The sequence below is a fragment of the Macrobrachium nipponense genome, chromosome 10 (genome assembly GCF_015104395.2).
Source record: "Macrobrachium nipponense isolate FS-2020 chromosome 10, ASM1510439v2, whole genome shotgun sequence".
NCBI classification, from domain to species: domain Eukaryota; kingdom Metazoa; phylum Arthropoda; class Malacostraca; order Decapoda; family Palaemonidae; genus Macrobrachium; species Macrobrachium nipponense.
Window position 1 is genome coordinate 69,361,848 of NC_087204.1, and position 18,135 is coordinate 69,379,982.

The following is an 18,135-nucleotide window of genomic DNA, read 5'->3' on the forward strand; positions in this document are numbered from 1 at the left end:
GTGGTAGGGTGTAAGAATACTACCACCGTAGGTCCTGCGTGTCGTAAAAGGCGACTAAAAGGACAGCTGTTGCCTTGCAGTCTCACTTTTTAGTCAAAGGCTAGACCCACTGCCAGTAACTGTAGTTGATGACAGGAAGGTCATGCGATCGTAAAAACCCCTTTGCCAAAAATGAAGCCACGCCTGATGATGCCTTTGATAGGAGGCAGTGGAGAAGGCGCATCAGGCAATCGACCCCTTAATGTAGGGATAACGGGGGAAAGGAGAAGTAATGCATCACATCTTCGCTTGAAACTATATATCTTCAGCCTTTAAGAGAAGATATACACCAAGTGTGCACCTCGACCTTCCACACCCGAAAATACTGTCTCACCCGCGTGACTTCGGTCAATCTTGGTTTTCCCCATGAGTTGACGGACCTTCCGTCTGGCGTCCTTGTTCGTCTGGTTCACGCCCTAATGTCCTTCCACCAGTCTTCATTCTCCAATTCTTCTTTTCCATTTCTTTGTACTTCTTATTCTGGGTATAGCCAGTCGTGATAGCTTTTTGTTCCTGTTTAGTCATCTCATTATTTCTTTCGCTTTCGTCTCCTCTGTTCTTATACTTTGTTTCCCAGCCCCCATTTCTCTTATTTCCCTTTTTCGTATATCTTTTTTCCTTCCTTCTTCTCCTTCGCTTTTTCATTGTCTTCTGCTTCTTAATTTACTTCTCCCTCTTCCTTTTTTTCATTCCTGGGGTTCCTTAATGACGGCTCCCCCTCTCTTTTCTTTGTCTGCTTCAGTACCAGTTTCTTCATTATCATCTCCCACTTCTTATCCTTTTTGTCTCATATACAATTTTCCCTCATTTTCTCCATTACCCTTTCTCTTACTGTGTTCTCCTTCCCTCTTTCGTCAGTTATCCTTCTATTTTTTCCACTCCTTTTTTCCGACACCTCATATTGTTCTTCTCTCTCTCTCTCTCTCTCTCTCTCTCTCTCTCTCTCTCTCTCTCTGTTTATTGATCCTCTCTCACTTCCTTTCTCTCTCCTTCCTTCTCCCAACGCTGGGATCTTCCCACTTTTACGACTTCCATTCTTTATCTTTTATTCATACCTTCTTACTTACTTTCCCCACCCGACACCTACCCCCATTACTCCTCCCCTCCTCCTCCTCCTCCTCCTCCTCCTCACCTCTCCCAGGGCCACAGAATTACCGACCTAACTTCGGTCTTCCCTGTCAATAATGATATTCTGGGAAAGTGTAATTCCCGCCTATTTTTGCACGAGTGGGCACGTGTCCTGCAGCCAATATTTCACGGCAGGAAGACTCTCCACCACCACCACTACCACCTCCGTGCACGGTCGCCATTACTGAATCAACCTTCTTTGAACCTGGAGATTTTTGTTCATGAATTTGCCCTCAGGAGTCTGTAACGTTTTTCCGAAATTCCTTCGCCCGAATGCTTACGTGTTTTCAGAAACTCGTTTAGGAACCAACTGGAAAAGTTTGAACGAGGTTACCAATTTTTGGGGAGGATACTCAAGTAGCGGGTTTCCTTGCTTGCGTGATGTGTGTGTGTGTGTGTGTGTGTGTGACGTCATAAATTGACGAGCGTAGCATAGTATATTAGGAGCCTTTACTGGAAAGTAGCGCGTGGTGCAAACCTTTGAGGCCATATGCTAAAATGTGTGGGATGGCTCTGCACAGTGAATTGCAACGTCTGTAATTAGGTAATTTACCTAAAGAAATATGGCAACTTACCATAAGTTTACAGTAAGAGTGTAATCTCTTAGTGTAATCTCTTAGTGGGTTGAGTTGAATATAGAATTTATGCCAAAGGCCAAGCACTGGAACCTATGAGATCATTCAGTGCTGAAATGGAAATTGACAGTACAAGGTTTGAAAGGTGTCCCTAACAGGAGGGAAACCTCGCAGTTGCACTATGAATCAAGTGTTAAGAAGTGGGTGGAAAACAAGATGAAGAAAGAGAATATGAAAGGAGGTACAGTAAAAGGAGCGAAAGTGGCTGCAACTAGGGGCAAAAGGCACGCTGCAAAAAACCTTAAGTAATGCCGACAGTGCACCGCACGAGTATCTCTTAGTGGGGAGATGCGCTTATCAGTAGGTTGCATAGTACAAGCAAATGTGACCCAAGCCATTATCGGTTGCCTGGAAATCTTTAGTGGTTCAGAATATGGATGTGAGTATGACCCACTTTCCAGATGAGAACTGTATCATTTTGACCTTATTTGCTATTACGTATACTACGTTAGTCATCCTCATTTTGTAGTAGTTGCTTGATAATTGAATTTTCACAAGCGCATGAGCAAAATATTCTTTGCTTGCGTACGTGTCTAAGAAGCTTGATTTTTCCAGCCTCCGAATCTAAAAAGGGTTTTTTTCTGATCTGTAAAACAAAACTATTTACAAGTATCACTGTATGATTATATTCCAAGCTATAAACCTTCTTCTATCAACCAGGATGTCGGTTAACATTTGCCACAGTTTCAAGATTACTTCTACATCTTTTTCTCCTTGTTAGTGGCTGTAGCTTATAGTGTATTTCAAAACCTGCTGTGTTTAGATTACTGAAAGCGCTGTCACACACACACACACACACACACACACACGATTACCTTTTCAGCATCGCGTGGTGCCGTGCCTCCAGAAAGAGCATCAAAAGGTAGTAATGTTACCACACTGGTAAAATCATGTGATACCATAAGTAGCCTTTTTCTTGCTGTAAGGAAAAGGGCGAAGGTACACTGAAGGTGAATTAACATAGTGTTATACTTAACATCATCCATTTCATCAATAGATTTAGGACGTTATGCTCGTACGACAAATGACAGTTTTAGCAGAATTCGGTAAGAAGACTATAGGCTACATGCTACAGGTCTACCGAGCTAAAACTGATAACTACTGTTTAATATGAATTATACTGAGTAATTAGATCGTTAGGTGTCTTATACAATACAAATGTACCAGCCCCTGTGAGTCAAATCTCTGTTGGACTGATTTTACTTATATTTTCGTCGGCTGAGAAGGTATAGAATAGGTATTTTTTCCCACCAACACAGTTGCCCATTTGCAGCTATAAGATGACTGTTCATTCAAGAGAAAGCACTGGTGCCTAGATCCAGAAATATGCCGGAAAAGTATGGTTGTGTGAAAGTCCCTTTACTCTTGGAAACTGAACCATTCGGTAATTTCCTGATAAATTAACTCACCGTTCTTGATTATGCCAAGTACTTGACGGCAAACGTAGTTTTAATTGCTGAAAACTACATTCTAGGTATATTAATGCAAAGATAAATACCGTTGCCGAGATATTTTCATGGAAGTACTATGTGCGTGGCCTCCTTCCTAGATACGTTTCAGGAGTCCGTTTTACAATTGTAATTATGCATAATATCGCTATTAAGCTCCATACTGATAAAGATAAAGCTAAATTGAAATAGCTCTCACAGAAATTTGTACCCCGATGTGATAGGGTAGAAAGCAGTTAATTTACGAGTATTGGATAAATATGTCATAGACGTTGAACAGAATACGAAAGACAATCTTCATATCTTTTAACATGGCTAAAGGGTACTTACTCCTACTTTTATGCTCTCCTCAATCTAGTACCAAAGCGCACCGAACCCCCACCCCCCCCCCCCCCCGCCCCCCCTCTCTCTCTTTTTATGTATGTATATATACTTGTATATATATCTTATGTGTATGGTAAAATAGTTCTTTCTCGTTCTAATTTTTATTTATTTAAGAATGGTCAAAGATACTCTCTCTCTCTCTCACACACACACACATACACACACACACACACACACACACACACACACACACATATATATATATATACACACACACATCTATATATATATAGATATATATATATATATATAGATATATATATATATATATATATATATATATATATTTATATATATATATATATATATATATATATACATACATACCATATGTGTACAAATATATATGTACAGTATAGTATAGATAGATAGATAGGTAGGTATGAAATGCATACGCTTTAATTTTTCCACAAGGAAATGCCCAAGGCCACCTTTATATTCATGGCTGGCCTATTTGTCCGATGGCCGACCTACTTAAAAATATCTTTCCATCCCCCAGCGGGAGCGTCGACCTCCAATGTCATTTAAGCCTCTTTTTATCTCCGTCGCTCCAACATTTTCCAATATTTCTTCTCCTCTTTTACTCTACTTTTACTAAACTGGGGCATTTTTACTGTATAATTAATGGAGTTTCTATTTTGGTTGTGCTTTTCAGTAACATGAATTGTTCTTTTGTTTATTTAATATCTCAATTGCTGCAAGTTTTGAATGTGATATATTTATACATTTCATGCTTTTCAGTGGGTTGGTTCTAAATTATATTATCTTTCTCCTTTTTGCCCATTTTTATGCGATAAAGGTTTTCTAATTATATATTTTACTTAAAAATGTTAGCAAATAATAAAATTGGCTTCTTGGATCAGTGCAATAGACTCATTTTAATAAGCAGTGTATTTGCGTCATTATTCAAACAGCTTTACAGTTTCATATATCGAGTTGAACTCCGTTCTAAAAATGCGGATACTTTTTCATTCATTACCCTGGCCTTGGGAAAATAACACCTGAACCATTTCTATATTTTTACAAAATTTTTAATGAATCCTCTGCCATCATACAGATGAATGTCAAAACTACATTTTGGGAGTTCCATTTTCATTTTGAACGATATGATGATATGATGAGCTGTAGCCTTGGAGCTCGTCGCGTATGAAAGTGAATCAATCTAACGTATGTTTTTTGACACGTGTACAAACACACACGTATGCATACACACACACACACACATATATATATATATATATATGTATATATATATATATATATATATATATATATATATATATATATATATATATATATATATATACATTCATGCACACACATTATATATTTTATTTATTTTTAAATTACGAAGAAATAAAAAAACGTTATTATTATACAAACAGAGTTACAGCCCAAAGGAAAGCAGAAACACTGGAGATCCCAAGTACATGTCTTCATAAAAGACGAAAGTGCTTGGCATCTCCACTTTTCGATTTCCTCCGTGGCTGCAACTTTACACACACACACACGCGCGCGCGCGCGCGCGCGCGCACACGCACACACACCACACCACCACACACACAACACCCACAACACACACACACCACCCACACACACAGATATATAGATTAATATATATATATATATATATATATATATATATATGTGTGTGTGTGTGTGTGTGTGTGTGTGTGTGTATTTATGTGTGTGCTTGCGTGTGTTTTTCTGTATATCTGCAGCACGTGTGATCGTATACATTCCTAGTAATCACCTGAAGTAAGGCGCTAATAAAACTCCTGTGTAAAAAGCCCTGCTGACAATACCCCTTGCCGGAGGAAAGGTATTCAGCTGCGTCTGTTTTGACTGTTCACCTGAGACCCCTAATTGTTTGTTGTTTGTGCAAAGCGTCACGTGGCTTCCTTAAAATAGATATAATAACTCGTTGGTGATTTGCTGTTCATTGACTGATAATTCATAACGTACTGTTTTAAAGGGCATATTTTAAATGCATGTTTTAGGAGTAAGTAGTGAAATATGGCGATGTCTGGCCGTAGAGTTATATCCTATACGATGCTGTGCATTCAGTATTGCTGGCAAAACATTAGCTTGTTTTCGTATCATAGAGAGCCATTACAATCCCTTAAAATATTTCAAATGAAAATAATGCACATCAATGGAGTTCCCGCTTTATGGCATCTGTAGCTCTTCAATACGACGCGTCTTCTTGGCGCTTGGAAAACCGGTGTGGACTGGATGGCTGGATGTGGGCGCGAGGGAGAGAGAGAAAGAGAGAGAAGAGAGAGAGAGAGAGCGGCTAGGGTAGACTGGTAGACCAGTGGGGGTGTTGGGGGATACTGTGGAGGTGCTTATTGGGAGGGTGGGTGTTAAATGGCAAAATATGGTTACTGGGGAGTTCCTGATTTTTATTTCTCTTAAATCTATCGCATAAATGTTCTATTATTGAGGCAGAATATGTTGAAGCAATGTATGTGGTTTACGCGATTTGTCATTTAAATTTTAAATATGCATGTTAACCTATATCATTCATCTTCATAGAGCGAATGTGAAAGACAACTGCTGAAATTGTAAAATTTTACCGAAAATTCTGTGATATATATATATATATATATATATATATATATATATATATATATATATATATATATATATATATATATAAGTATATGAGCACGTAATCATATATAGGCCTATTATTAAACTTCGTTATTTCAGCCTGGAAGAGGCATCGAGAGATACGAAACGTCGGCATCTGAAAAATAGGATATAATAAAGAGCTTATATATGTATATATATATATATATATATATATATATATATATATATATATATATATATATATATATATGTATGTGTGTGTGTGTTAACAAATAAATAATAAATTTCCAACTTCTTACAAACTAATCAGTAGGTTCTTACAGCAAAAAACAAGTATTTTGTCAGTCACCATCAAATGCAAGTAAAAATACAATATTGGTGCCTGTAAGCAGCTTTGTTCAATTTTCAACGTTTTCCCGTTCTTCTCCTCTCTTCAAAATGTCATATTCAACCCAACATAATTATGGCGAAAATACTAAACATTACGTCTCCTGAATTTTTATTGTTTCAGTGCAGTCACGCTCCTAGTTATTTTGTTCCCTAAAGCTTTCAAGTGGGATTATTATTGCGAAGGGTTATTCCATTTGAGTGATTACCGTCGCGTCATGTTTTCGTTATGAACTGTCAAGGCCGGTATCTGCTGCATGACTGCGGTATAGATTATTGGAACCGCCGTGGGATGGCAGAGATTTTTGGGGCGAAAACAAGTCCTCCATAAAAAGAAGAAGAGGGATGAAATCCTTCCCTTTATTGGCCGTTTGGATTCCTCTTCCTTTTAAGAATAACCCTTTGACTTAGACAAAAGGATATTGCTGAAACTTTGAGAGGGATAAAATGCGCTCATGTATAAAGCGGTTTTAGGTCCTTGGGTGAAGTTGGCGCAACTTAGGATGGGAGACGGTGCCATTAGATAACCTTCAAAAGTATCAGTGGCCCCACGGGGCGATAAAGAAGTTGTGTGGGTGGGACCTAAGTTGCGTCTGCAATGGGTCTCTCTCTCTCTCTCTCTCTCTCTCTCTCTCTCTCTCTCTGTCTTTGCTGCATGGTCTGTGTGAATTTGTGTGTGCGTATGTGCGTTTGTACCTTACTCTCTCCATGTGTTTCTTTCTCCTCTCTCTCTCTTTTTCTATTGTCGCTTGTCGGGTTGCCTCTCTCTCTCTCTCTCTCTCTCTCTGTGTGTGTGTGTGTGTGTTGTGTGGCCTTTGTGTATGCGTGTGTGTGTCTACTGTGTGGACTTCATTCTCTCTCTCTCTCTCTCTCTCTCTCTCTCTCTCTCATGATGTTGACAACCGTGACCTTCGTTTCTACCGATCTCCACCGTCACACTCTCGAACGGCAAACGACAAGTGTTCAGGTCGATGGTAACTTATTCATAACGGCGCCTTAGCATAAAATGATGTTCTCTTAAAGTTAGCGGACAATGTATAAAAAAGACAGTAAAAAGGAGACAATACGACTTTAACGACAACAAAATAAACAAAATAACAGAAAATAAAATAATCAATCCTAGCATTATAATCCCAAAGGAAAAGGGATAAAAACAATGGTCAGTTACATATTTTCCTACCCACCACTATAGAAGGGAACAACTGATGGAAAGAAAACCAAAGAAGATAACAAACTGAAAAAAGAAAAAGGAGTTACAAAGAGTCACAAGGATTAGGATGTCTCAAAGACTTGTTAGTCCATCCGAGGAGACATCGTGTGCTCACTTATCTCTAGGAGCAGATTTTACTGTTCATTCGCAGTGTCCTAATGATTTTGTCTAGCTTTCTTTTAAACTCTGCCGCACTGAGAGAGAGAGAGAGAGAGAGAGAGAGAGAGAGAGAGAGAGAGAGAGAGAAGGACGGTCGATATGAAATGGTCCAAGGGGTTTAATGTCATGTTCTACCCCCATCTCGTCCGTCCGTCCTTTGGTCCCTCCCCATTAGCTTAAAAAATGGGGGTGGGGGGGGGGGGGGGGGGTGGTCGCCCCATCGTCTCTCGACCTTGGCCCTGATAGTAGGTGGAGCTCTGAATCTCGGGAGACGGAGACGGTGTTCAAGGATAAGGCCTCTCTCGAGGGAAACTCAAGGACTCAATAGGACTCTTCGTCAGGGGATTAGATGCGTTTAAGAGATAGGTCGAGCTGATTGTGGCTTAAGGAGAACGTTAGGGAGATGATGCCAACGAGAGAGAGAGAGAGAGAAGAGAGAGAGAGAGAGAGAGAGACAGTAAACTTGCCAGAAAAGGTTAAAAGGGTGAATGGCAGATCGATAGATGTCTTAATGACATTTATTCGACTGATCGTGAATAATTGAAGAAACAAGATGATTGATTGATAAATAGATAAATCATGATAAGAACTAGCCGAGGATAGGGAGGGGGGAGGGGTGGTAAGGAAGGAGTAGAGGGGTCAATAGATGCTCTTGAATAAGACGCAATTGTCGAATCTACAAGAATTCTCCTTACGAGAAAAGCTCACGTCATGAAAACATCGTCGTTTCATGTTTATAAGAGAAGCTGTTAAGAGGCAGATATTGTTGTTTATGACGAGAGATGAAAATGTCAGGTGGATGATAACACAAGTGAAACTAGTTCTAGGCTATATAAAAAGATTAATATCAATGTACATTACTGCATTAATTAGCCTCACGTTCAAAGCTAAGTCGCACTGAGGTCAGTAAAAAGGTCACATAACAAACACACTAAATAAAGCACGCAACACACAAGGCGACACGAATATTCAGATGGCATTTCCATCATTATTAATGTATTTGGAATGCAATATGTGGGTGGTTAAATAAACAATGAGATCATTCCGAGAGGTCGTTCTCGTGCATCAAGTATGACGTCGAAAATAGAAAAGAAAAGTATTTCATGTCTCCATATGCATAGTCCTATCCTCAACGGATTCTCAAACTCAGTGATAGACTTAGAGACAAAGTTGCAGGCAGACCAGGAATCATCACTTAGACGTCAGCAGAGTTCATTCAGTAACTGGCAAATTTCATAGAAAAATCAAAGCCAGATGTATAATAGAATCTTAAAATCATAATACTGTAAACAAGGACTCGGAAATATTTCATAAGAAAATGACAGATTTCATCAAGAAATTCAGAGCGAGATGTATAACACAATTCAAAAGTTTTGAATAAAGACATCAGTATACTTCCTCAATAACTGACGGATTTCGTCAACGAAAATGAGAACGAAATATACAATAGAATTCAAACAGTGTAAATTAAGACATCATTATATATCCTCAGTAACTGATAGAATTCATCAGATGAAATCGGAGCGAGATGTACAACAGAATTCAAAGGTTGTGAGCAAAGATTTCTCTATATTTCCTCAATAAGGAACAAAGTTCTTAAAAGAAATTCAGAGAGCGATGCATAACGAAATTCTGAAGTTGAAGATAAATACGTCCATATACATTTTTAGTACCTGACAGACTTCATGAAAGAAATTAAGAGCGAAATATAAACAAACTCGGAGAAGAAAGATGAAATGGAATCGTACGAGCGAATCCAAGGTCACATACCTTGCTAGAGGAAGTGCAGTTGCACTCAAACCGCGCCGACCAAAAGTGAAACGGACAGGATTGCGGTTGAAAAGTCAGAGAGAGAGAGAGAGAGAGAGAGAGAGAGAGAGAGAGAGAGAGAGAGAGAGAGAGAGCGAGAGACTGTTGGCCCAGGACTGTCATTCTAAAAAATAAATGGAATTTCTGACCCCGTCTGTCAACCGGAAACAAAGAAGACTCTGTCTTCGAACCGCAAGAGATACTTGGGTGGCGTCGGGGAGCATTTGCGAAAAGTGCCAGAAAAAAAAAGTAGTTAAGTCGACCCGAAGATATCGACGACAGGGATCGGGGGCATTTCTGCAGCAGAAGAAGGGGATAAAACTCGATCTGACTCGACAACTTAACGATCCGCCTTGTCATGGGATCTTGACACACGAGCTGGGCGGCGCAAGTTTGAGACCAGTGCGGGTCTCTCCGCCCCCCAACGAAGCCCCCCAACCCCCCAAAAAAAAGAATTAGGTCCCCCGAAGAACAAATCGATAGACACGTCAATAACGGGATATATTTATGCCTGACGAAATATTTGGCGGACGGCGAAAAAGAGTGGGTTTTGTGTAGACTCTTGAGTCGATTGTTGTACTGAAGGCTGCATATTATTTTCCAATACGGTTTTACGGGGTTTGTGTATATATATATATATATATATATATATATATACATATATATATATATATATATATATATATATATATATATAATATAATATAATATAAAGTTTTCTTGGGATACGTGACGTGGGGGATTTCAATCCTGTAAAGATATATGCACGATTCTTGATTTTTTATTATTATTGTTTTATTTATTTATTTATTTTTTTTTTTTTTTTATTTTTTTGCATAGCTATCTTCATAGTTAAGGTTGAAATCGACATGAACTCTATACCAGGGTGTTCAAAGATCCGTCTGAAAAATACAGATTATAGAGGTTTTGTGAGGATTCCGAGCCCATGAAAATAATGCAAATACGCAATATTTACCTTTTTGTATATTCATTGATATTAAGTTAGAGATTGACAGTGATATGGAATACAGAAGAGAAAAATGAATGGTTATGGAATTCAGCATTTGTTGGTGGGTGATGGGATATGCATATTTTATTGTACTCATTCTGTGTTGCATGACTGACTTGTACTCTGACCAGAATCACGCGATTCTCTTTGATGAAACGATTTATTGCTGCTATTAATTCTATCGAATACCACTACTACTAGTACTACTGCTTTTATTACTACAATTGCTGATGCTAAAATCACTACTTTCAATTATATGAAAGAATATCCAATTATAATTTGTATCGAATGGTGGACGGCAAGTATGGATTGAACCAAGGAACCTGCGAGGCCAGACCTACAGTTGAGTTGAGTTGAATATGAAATTTAGGCCAAAGGCCAAGCACTGGGAGCTATTAGGTCATTCAGCGCTGAAATGGATATTGACAGTAAAAGGTTTGAAAGGTGAACAGGAGAAAACCTCGCAGCTGAACTATGAATCAAGTGTTAGGAAATGGTGGGAAGTAAGATGAAGAAAGAGTATATGAAAGGAGGTACAGTTAAAGGAATGAAAGAGGTTGCAGCTAGGGGCCGAAGGCACACTGCAAAGAACCTTAAGTAATGCCTACAGTGCACCGCATGAGGTCCACTGACGGAACTAACCCCTACTGCGCCAGACCTATAGTCTTTTACCAATGACCTGCGGCGACCAAGAATTAACTAATAAATATGAAAGAAATAAGTAATCGCTGATCTGCCCCAATCTATTCTTAATATATTTATGAATGATTAAACTTATATCGTAAGGTGACGTTGCAGCAGTCATTGAAATTGACAAGAAATTGCATCTAAAAATATTGTTGATTATTTTAGTGGCATAAAAACCGCAAAACCGATAATTCAGGCATAATTGATAGCAGATCATCATAAACTGTAACGCCGTGTGTATCTAATGCGAGTTATAATTATTTATCTTCATTCTTTCATTCATTTGTGAAAACAATCATTTGTAAATGAAAGGCTTTGACGTATTGAGTTTTAAAAATGAGTGTATAAATAAGTTGCTTCAATGTACATGACCAATCTTAATGACAGTTGATCCAGACAGACGCAGGGTAACTGACAGGACGAGAGAACAAAGGGAGGCATTATAGGAAAAACGCCTCATGTCAACGCTTTGATTACTGGGATAGAAAATGGAGTTTTTATGGGTATTTATAGCAATAGTGAGACAGATAAATTAGTAAGTTACAAGCGGAACACAAAGAAGATATTGTATGAGTGAAGTTTTGCAGATAATAATATGATGAAGAGTAAACTCATGTATATTTATTTACAAACAAATTAACCGTACATCACTGATTTTTTTAGTGTCCACATATTTACTTATTGAGAAGTGATTTAAACGAAATCATTCATTAAACCACAGGAAGTATTGAAGCAGATAATTCATTAAACCACAGGAAATATCGAAACAGATAATACCCACTTAAAAGGCAAAGCGATTCTTAGAAGCAGAGACAAGTCACTTGCTTGTAATTCTAGCAGTCATGTTTGACCTCTCATCTTTCAAATCGACTTATCAATCATCTTTCTGGTCATCTAAATGACCCTTTATCTTACCAGCCATCTTATCTAAACCCTCATCTTTCCAGTAATCTTACATAACCACTCCCCTTTCCAGCAAATTAACGTATCTAACACATCATCTTTCTAGTAAGTAACTTTCCTTTCCAGTATGTAATCTGATCTAAGCTCATTGATCTAAGCACTTCCCTTTCCAGTAAGTAATCTGATCTAACCACTTCCCTTTCCAGTATGCAATCTTATCTAATCTCTTCCCTATCTAGTATGGAATCTGGACTAACCACTTCCCTCTCCAGTAAGTAAACCTTTTTAACACCATATCTTTCCAGTCATCTTACTTAACCTGCAATTGCATTTCTTCGACTTACCAACTTTCCATCTTTCCACGCGTCTCATCTACCTAACTTGTTCATCTTCCCTCCCGCAGGAGAAGGAAGGAGCGATGAGAGAGGCCTATGTGGCGGGACCCATGGCCGTCGTCTGCTGAAGGCCCTGACCATCATAGGGAAGATCTTGCTCCTGGTTGGTCTCCTTTACCTCTTCATCTGCTCCCTGAATCTGCTTGCGAGCTCCTTCAGGCTCCTGGGAGGAAAGACAGCAAGTAAGTCGACTTTTAATCATTTCTAAAGAAGAGAGAGAGAGAGAGAGAGAGAGAGAGAGAGAGAGAGAGAGAGAGAGAGAGAGAGAGAATAATTTTTGTGTCTGTTACTATTTGACAAAGAATACGATACTGACCAGTTGCATCTATTCACAATTTTTCCGCTGGCAAAGATTTGCTAGGAAATGAATAAAATGACAGATGGATAAAAAGAGGGACCATCCAAATTCCATAAAAAAACCTTGACTATAATCCACATAAGTTAAAGTAAGCTTTTGATGCCGAATGCCCTTAACAATAGTTTAGATTCGATTTCATTCCCTCGCCACCTTTTAAAGACTGAAAAAAGCAATGGCATCATAACTATAAACGACAATAGTGACATTAGTAAAAACAAGTAGCAGTAGTTAGCCATACAAATGGGTTCACTTGAGAAAACATTAATTCTGATAGTTACAAAGCTCCTTTCTAATGTCATTGTGTAGCTTTTCGTCTGCTTGCGCACACCAAGAAGTTCAGATGCCGAGTAGGTCATGAACAACACGATAAAGTACTGTTTCTATGAGTGTTCTTTAATAAGCATTTTGAGCAACGAGTCTGCCAGGTACCTTCATTTTATAACAGTGTTATAAAATAAGAGAGCATAACCGACTTGATACTGAATGGCAGTTGGAATCAATACAACTCTAAAATTTGAGATTTTTTCGATGAATATGAAATGGCCGATTACGTTCAAGAACAAAAATCAGCCTTGGCATTATCTATTTGGCGATATGATCATGAAATAGCCCCCTCTACACTTACCCTCGCTATTTACCGTTTCATAACTACCCACCATCATTATTGATACTTAATTTATCTTTTCCTTTATTTGGGCTCAAATTACTAGACCTACCCCTTTGCTGCTCTTTCCAGGTGCAGTATTCCGCCAATCGGCTCTGTTGAGCAACCCAGTCGTCGGCCTGATGATCGGCGTGCTGGTCACCGTCCTCGTCCAATCATCTTCTACCTCGTCATCAATCATCGTCTCCATGGTCGCTGCTCACTGTGAGTCCTCTTTTGTTGTGGCTTCGACATTTGAGAATAAATCTGGAGACGATGATTATCAGTTAGTGATAAGATGAAAAGTATAGAATAAGGATCGTTCAGGAGATATATTTAATGGTCAAAAGGAATTTAATTCAATCAGATATTTTTCTTCCTCTTTAATATTAGAAGATATGCTTCTTCTTCTTCTTCTTCTTCTTCACATAACAGAAAATATTATAAAATCTATGAACTGGAAGTCGGAAATCTCCGATTACCACCTGCACTCACATTACTAGAGTCCATTTTTAGGCAAAAAGAAGCAGGTAACAACTAGACCCATAACCTCTTATTTTTATAGCAAGTACTAACCTCTTCAATTATGGTTTTATTGCCTCTTGCAGTTCTGGATGTCAAAACGGCCATCCCAATAATAATGGGAGCCAATATCGGCACATCCGTCACAAATTCGCTCGTCAGTATTGGACAAGTAAGTTCGATTTTCTTATACAAACTGGTAATAGTTCTTTAATCTTCATTTTTTCTTGGTATTCGTGTCTTGAGTTTTAAGTGACGATGGTAATCGACGTTATAAGAAACTGTTGTCTTTCTTTTTCTGAGATCAATACGAATTCCTTAAATGAGAAGAGAATTTAAGGTTCTGCTTCCTGTTATCCGTTCTCAAACTGTAAGTTAGGCATTTAGAAACTGATAAATAATAATATAATAATTTAATTCTAATCATATGATATTGCTTATCTAAGTTTTGATATATAACATTTACCTTTGTTTACCTGTCAATGACCACAGTAGATGTGACGCCAGATTATTTCATTAAATTCCATGTAGGTTACTGTACAATTACTCTACAGTTTTCATAACTGTTAATCATTAACTCTCATTAACAACTTTCACTTCATCATTTGTTTTCTTTTTATTCTTGTCCATAACAAATGTTTCATTTTAGATGTAACGCAGCTGATATCATCAAATCAATCAATTTTAGGTTGTTAATTTACCTTATTCTCAACTTTCACTTCATCAGCTGTTCCCCCTTATTCTTCACCATAACAAACGTGACGTAATAGAAGCAACGCCAAATTATAGCATCAAACCAATCAATTTCAGGTTGGCGACCGTGAGCAGTTCGAGCGCGCCTTCTCAGGAGCCGTCGTTCACGACATGTTCAACTGGCTCTCTGTCCTGGTCCTCCTGCCGCTGGAGGTGGCCACGGGGTACCTCTACCACCTCACCAAGGCCGTCCTGGACGGCGTGACCTTCGAGAAGAACAACATGAAGGTGGAGCTCCTGTCTCGCATCACGAAGCCCTTCACCGATGCCATTGTGAAGGTGTGTGTGTGTGTGTGTGGGTTACGTCTTGTGCCTTTTTCTTCTTTCTTCTGTCTTGTGATTGATTTTCCTCAGTCTATTCTGTCTCCCTTTATCCTTCTGTCGCATTCTTCTCACTTTTCTAGGCGTTCTTATCCTCGACTTTTCCCTCCACAATTCTTTGTCCTTTTGTAGACACATAAACTCCCTTTATTGACATCCTTTGATTCTGATCACTTCATCCTCTTCTCCGATCTTCCCTGTGGCCCTCAATATCACTTCCATCATGTGCTGCCTTTGACACCCTCCTAAGCCTGACTTTCCTCCTCTTCCCCCTCCGACTCCAGCTTGAGAGAGAATCACTGAAGAATCATTGACCTTGAGAATTCGAAATTACGCGGGTAATTATTTTGATGGGGCTCTTTTTCCTCAGTGGAGTACCCACTCAACGCAACTAAGCCGTGTATACTTTTGTTGTTAACTGTACCCCAACTTTCTTCCTCGTCTACCTCCGTCCTCTCACCCCCTTACCTAATCCCTCTAGGGCCCCTTTGTTTGGTAGGAAATTATTGGTTAGTTCGTTTTGTTTGCTTTTCTCTGAGCTTTGTCTCGGTTTTATCTCCTTTTCTCGTCATAAGGGCGCTAATGAGACTGCTGCAGCCTAATCATAATGACCCTTTGTTTGATGGGAACGTTTATCTTTGTTCCAGATTTTATTTTAATCGATTTCTTTTTTTTTTCTTTTTTGTGAGTGGTAGTCTGTGGGACTTTGTCCTCATGTTCAATTTCAGCCAGGCTGAAAATAAAGCAGAGGGAGAAAAAAAGACTAAAGCCTGCCCCATAAGAACATTAAACTACCCTTTTGAAAGGTACTTTGGAAAATGATATAAGGTGTAAAAATGTGTTCACTTGTGTAGTCATGATTTTACCCGAATGTTTGTGAATACGATGACGTGATAACTGAATAAGCATTTTGCATTTAATAGCTTTTTATCAGGAATATGGAGTAATATGTTTTCTTCAAGACTAGGCTTATGGGTTTTTTTCAGCGTTTTAGTTTTCATCTAATAAAGTTACATTTACGTTTTAATATATAGTTAAATTCAAGTATGGAGCTAAAAAGAATTAGTAACCTATACAGATCGGTATTTGATGACTTAAATCTTACACAAGTTTGAAATTCTGTGCAAGGCACATGACTTCCATATTCCTTGCCGTTCATGAAAACAATGATAAACATGTTCTGTTATTCTAACCTTTCTTCTTCTTTTTCTATATTCCAGCTGGACAAGACAGTCCTCACAGGTTGGACAATGAACGACCCAGATTACGAAAATGCCACTTTGCTTCACCGATATTGTCCAGATCCTTCCAATACAACTGAGTACATCACATGTAGGTTTCTTGTCTTTTGTATTTATAATGAATCATTCTTCAACAAATTAGTCAGGGATTCACTTTCTCCAACTGACGTTTGTGTTAGAAAATGGATACCTAGACCATTGGTTCTCAGCTTAATATCTGAGCTGAGAATTACTGGTTGGGCGAATTATACTTCTAGTTAAATAGTAAATTAAATATTATTTGTATCATCACTTTCTCGTAATCTTTAAGTGGAAAAATTAAGTCCACAGTAGTTGTTATATATGTAGTATATTGCTGAATACAGATAGCTTTCGCCAACTTGATCAGTTGTCCGCTTTAACCTGAGTAAACATAGAAATAATAAACAATTAGGAGAACATGTTTGAGAAACGGTAAAACTGCTTATTATTCTTTCAGGTAACTCCAGAATTGCTCGAAGGTCTATTATCAATTCTCTGGGAACGCCGAGGCACGGTAAAGGCTGGCATATTGGTTGTTGGTCATACTGCTTGTTGGGTTTCCAATACTGGCGAATTAGGTGGTTCTTCGGTTGTTACAGAAGAGGGATTTCTGGAACAACCGAAGAACCACCTGAGTCGCCAGTTTTGGAAACCAAACAAGCAGAGAGACCAACAACCAATGTGGCAGCTCACGTGTCACGACGTTCCCAGAGAATTGCTAATTGGCAATCGGGCAATTCTGGAGCTACCTGAAAGAATAATAAGCAGTTTTTCCATTTTTCAAAGATGTTCACCTAAATGTATTATCATTTCTATGTTTATTCAGGCTGAAGAGGCCAACTATTTTAGTTAGAGAAAGCTACCCGTATTTAGCAATATACTATATATATATATTGTTGTGGACTTTATTTTTCCAAATTAAATATTGTTATGAAAAGATTTGCATTTGACTACAAAAATAAATGAAATCTGAAAACACATTTGGAGCAAGCATTTAGCATGACATATGAATGATCAATATTAGCTTTGTATTAGACTACAAAACTAAACAGAATACGACGACACATTTTAGGAATTGCCATCTAACCTCCAAATATTACTTCATTTCTCCCCCCACCCCCAAACAGGTCCTAATTTAGCAGCCCACATTCCCTTGAGTGACACAGGTATGGGACTTGTGTTGCTCACCGCATCGTTGGTGCTTCTTTTGGTGTGCCTCATTTCCATTGTCAAGATATTGAGCTCTATGTTGAAAGGTAGGTCTTTTTGTTCCTTCAGAAAAACAATACATAAATATTGGCTTTCTTGAGCTGCTTCTTAAAGAAAATATTATTTTGAACGCGAAACAAATTAGTTGGTGCTAATACAATTAATGGTTATCATTCTGTTATCGTGAGTTACGTTGACATTGCTTGCTGGTTAATTATCCACTAAAAATAATTTTGTTTTCACACACAGTGAACATTTAATTTTCAAAAAGACTAC

General features: G+C 38.4%; 1 protein-coding gene across 1 annotated transcript in view; it reads left to right on the plus strand.

The window, feature by feature from the left end:
• LOC135223668 (sodium-dependent phosphate transport protein 2C-like) overlaps positions 1-18,135 on the plus strand; it is a 34,423-nt gene that overhangs the window by 11,909 nt on the left and 4,379 nt on the right. Inside the window, exons 4-9 of the mRNA XM_064262328.1 lie at positions 12,800-12,973; positions 13,886-14,017; positions 14,401-14,486; positions 15,125-15,346; positions 16,609-16,720; positions 17,778-17,906. Of these exons, the coding sequence (XP_064118398.1) occupies positions 12,800-12,973; positions 13,886-14,017; positions 14,401-14,486; positions 15,125-15,346; positions 16,609-16,720; positions 17,778-17,906 (855 nt within the window). The remainder of the gene's footprint in view (positions 1-12,799; positions 12,974-13,885; positions 14,018-14,400; positions 14,487-15,124; positions 15,347-16,608; positions 16,721-17,777; positions 17,907-18,135) is intronic.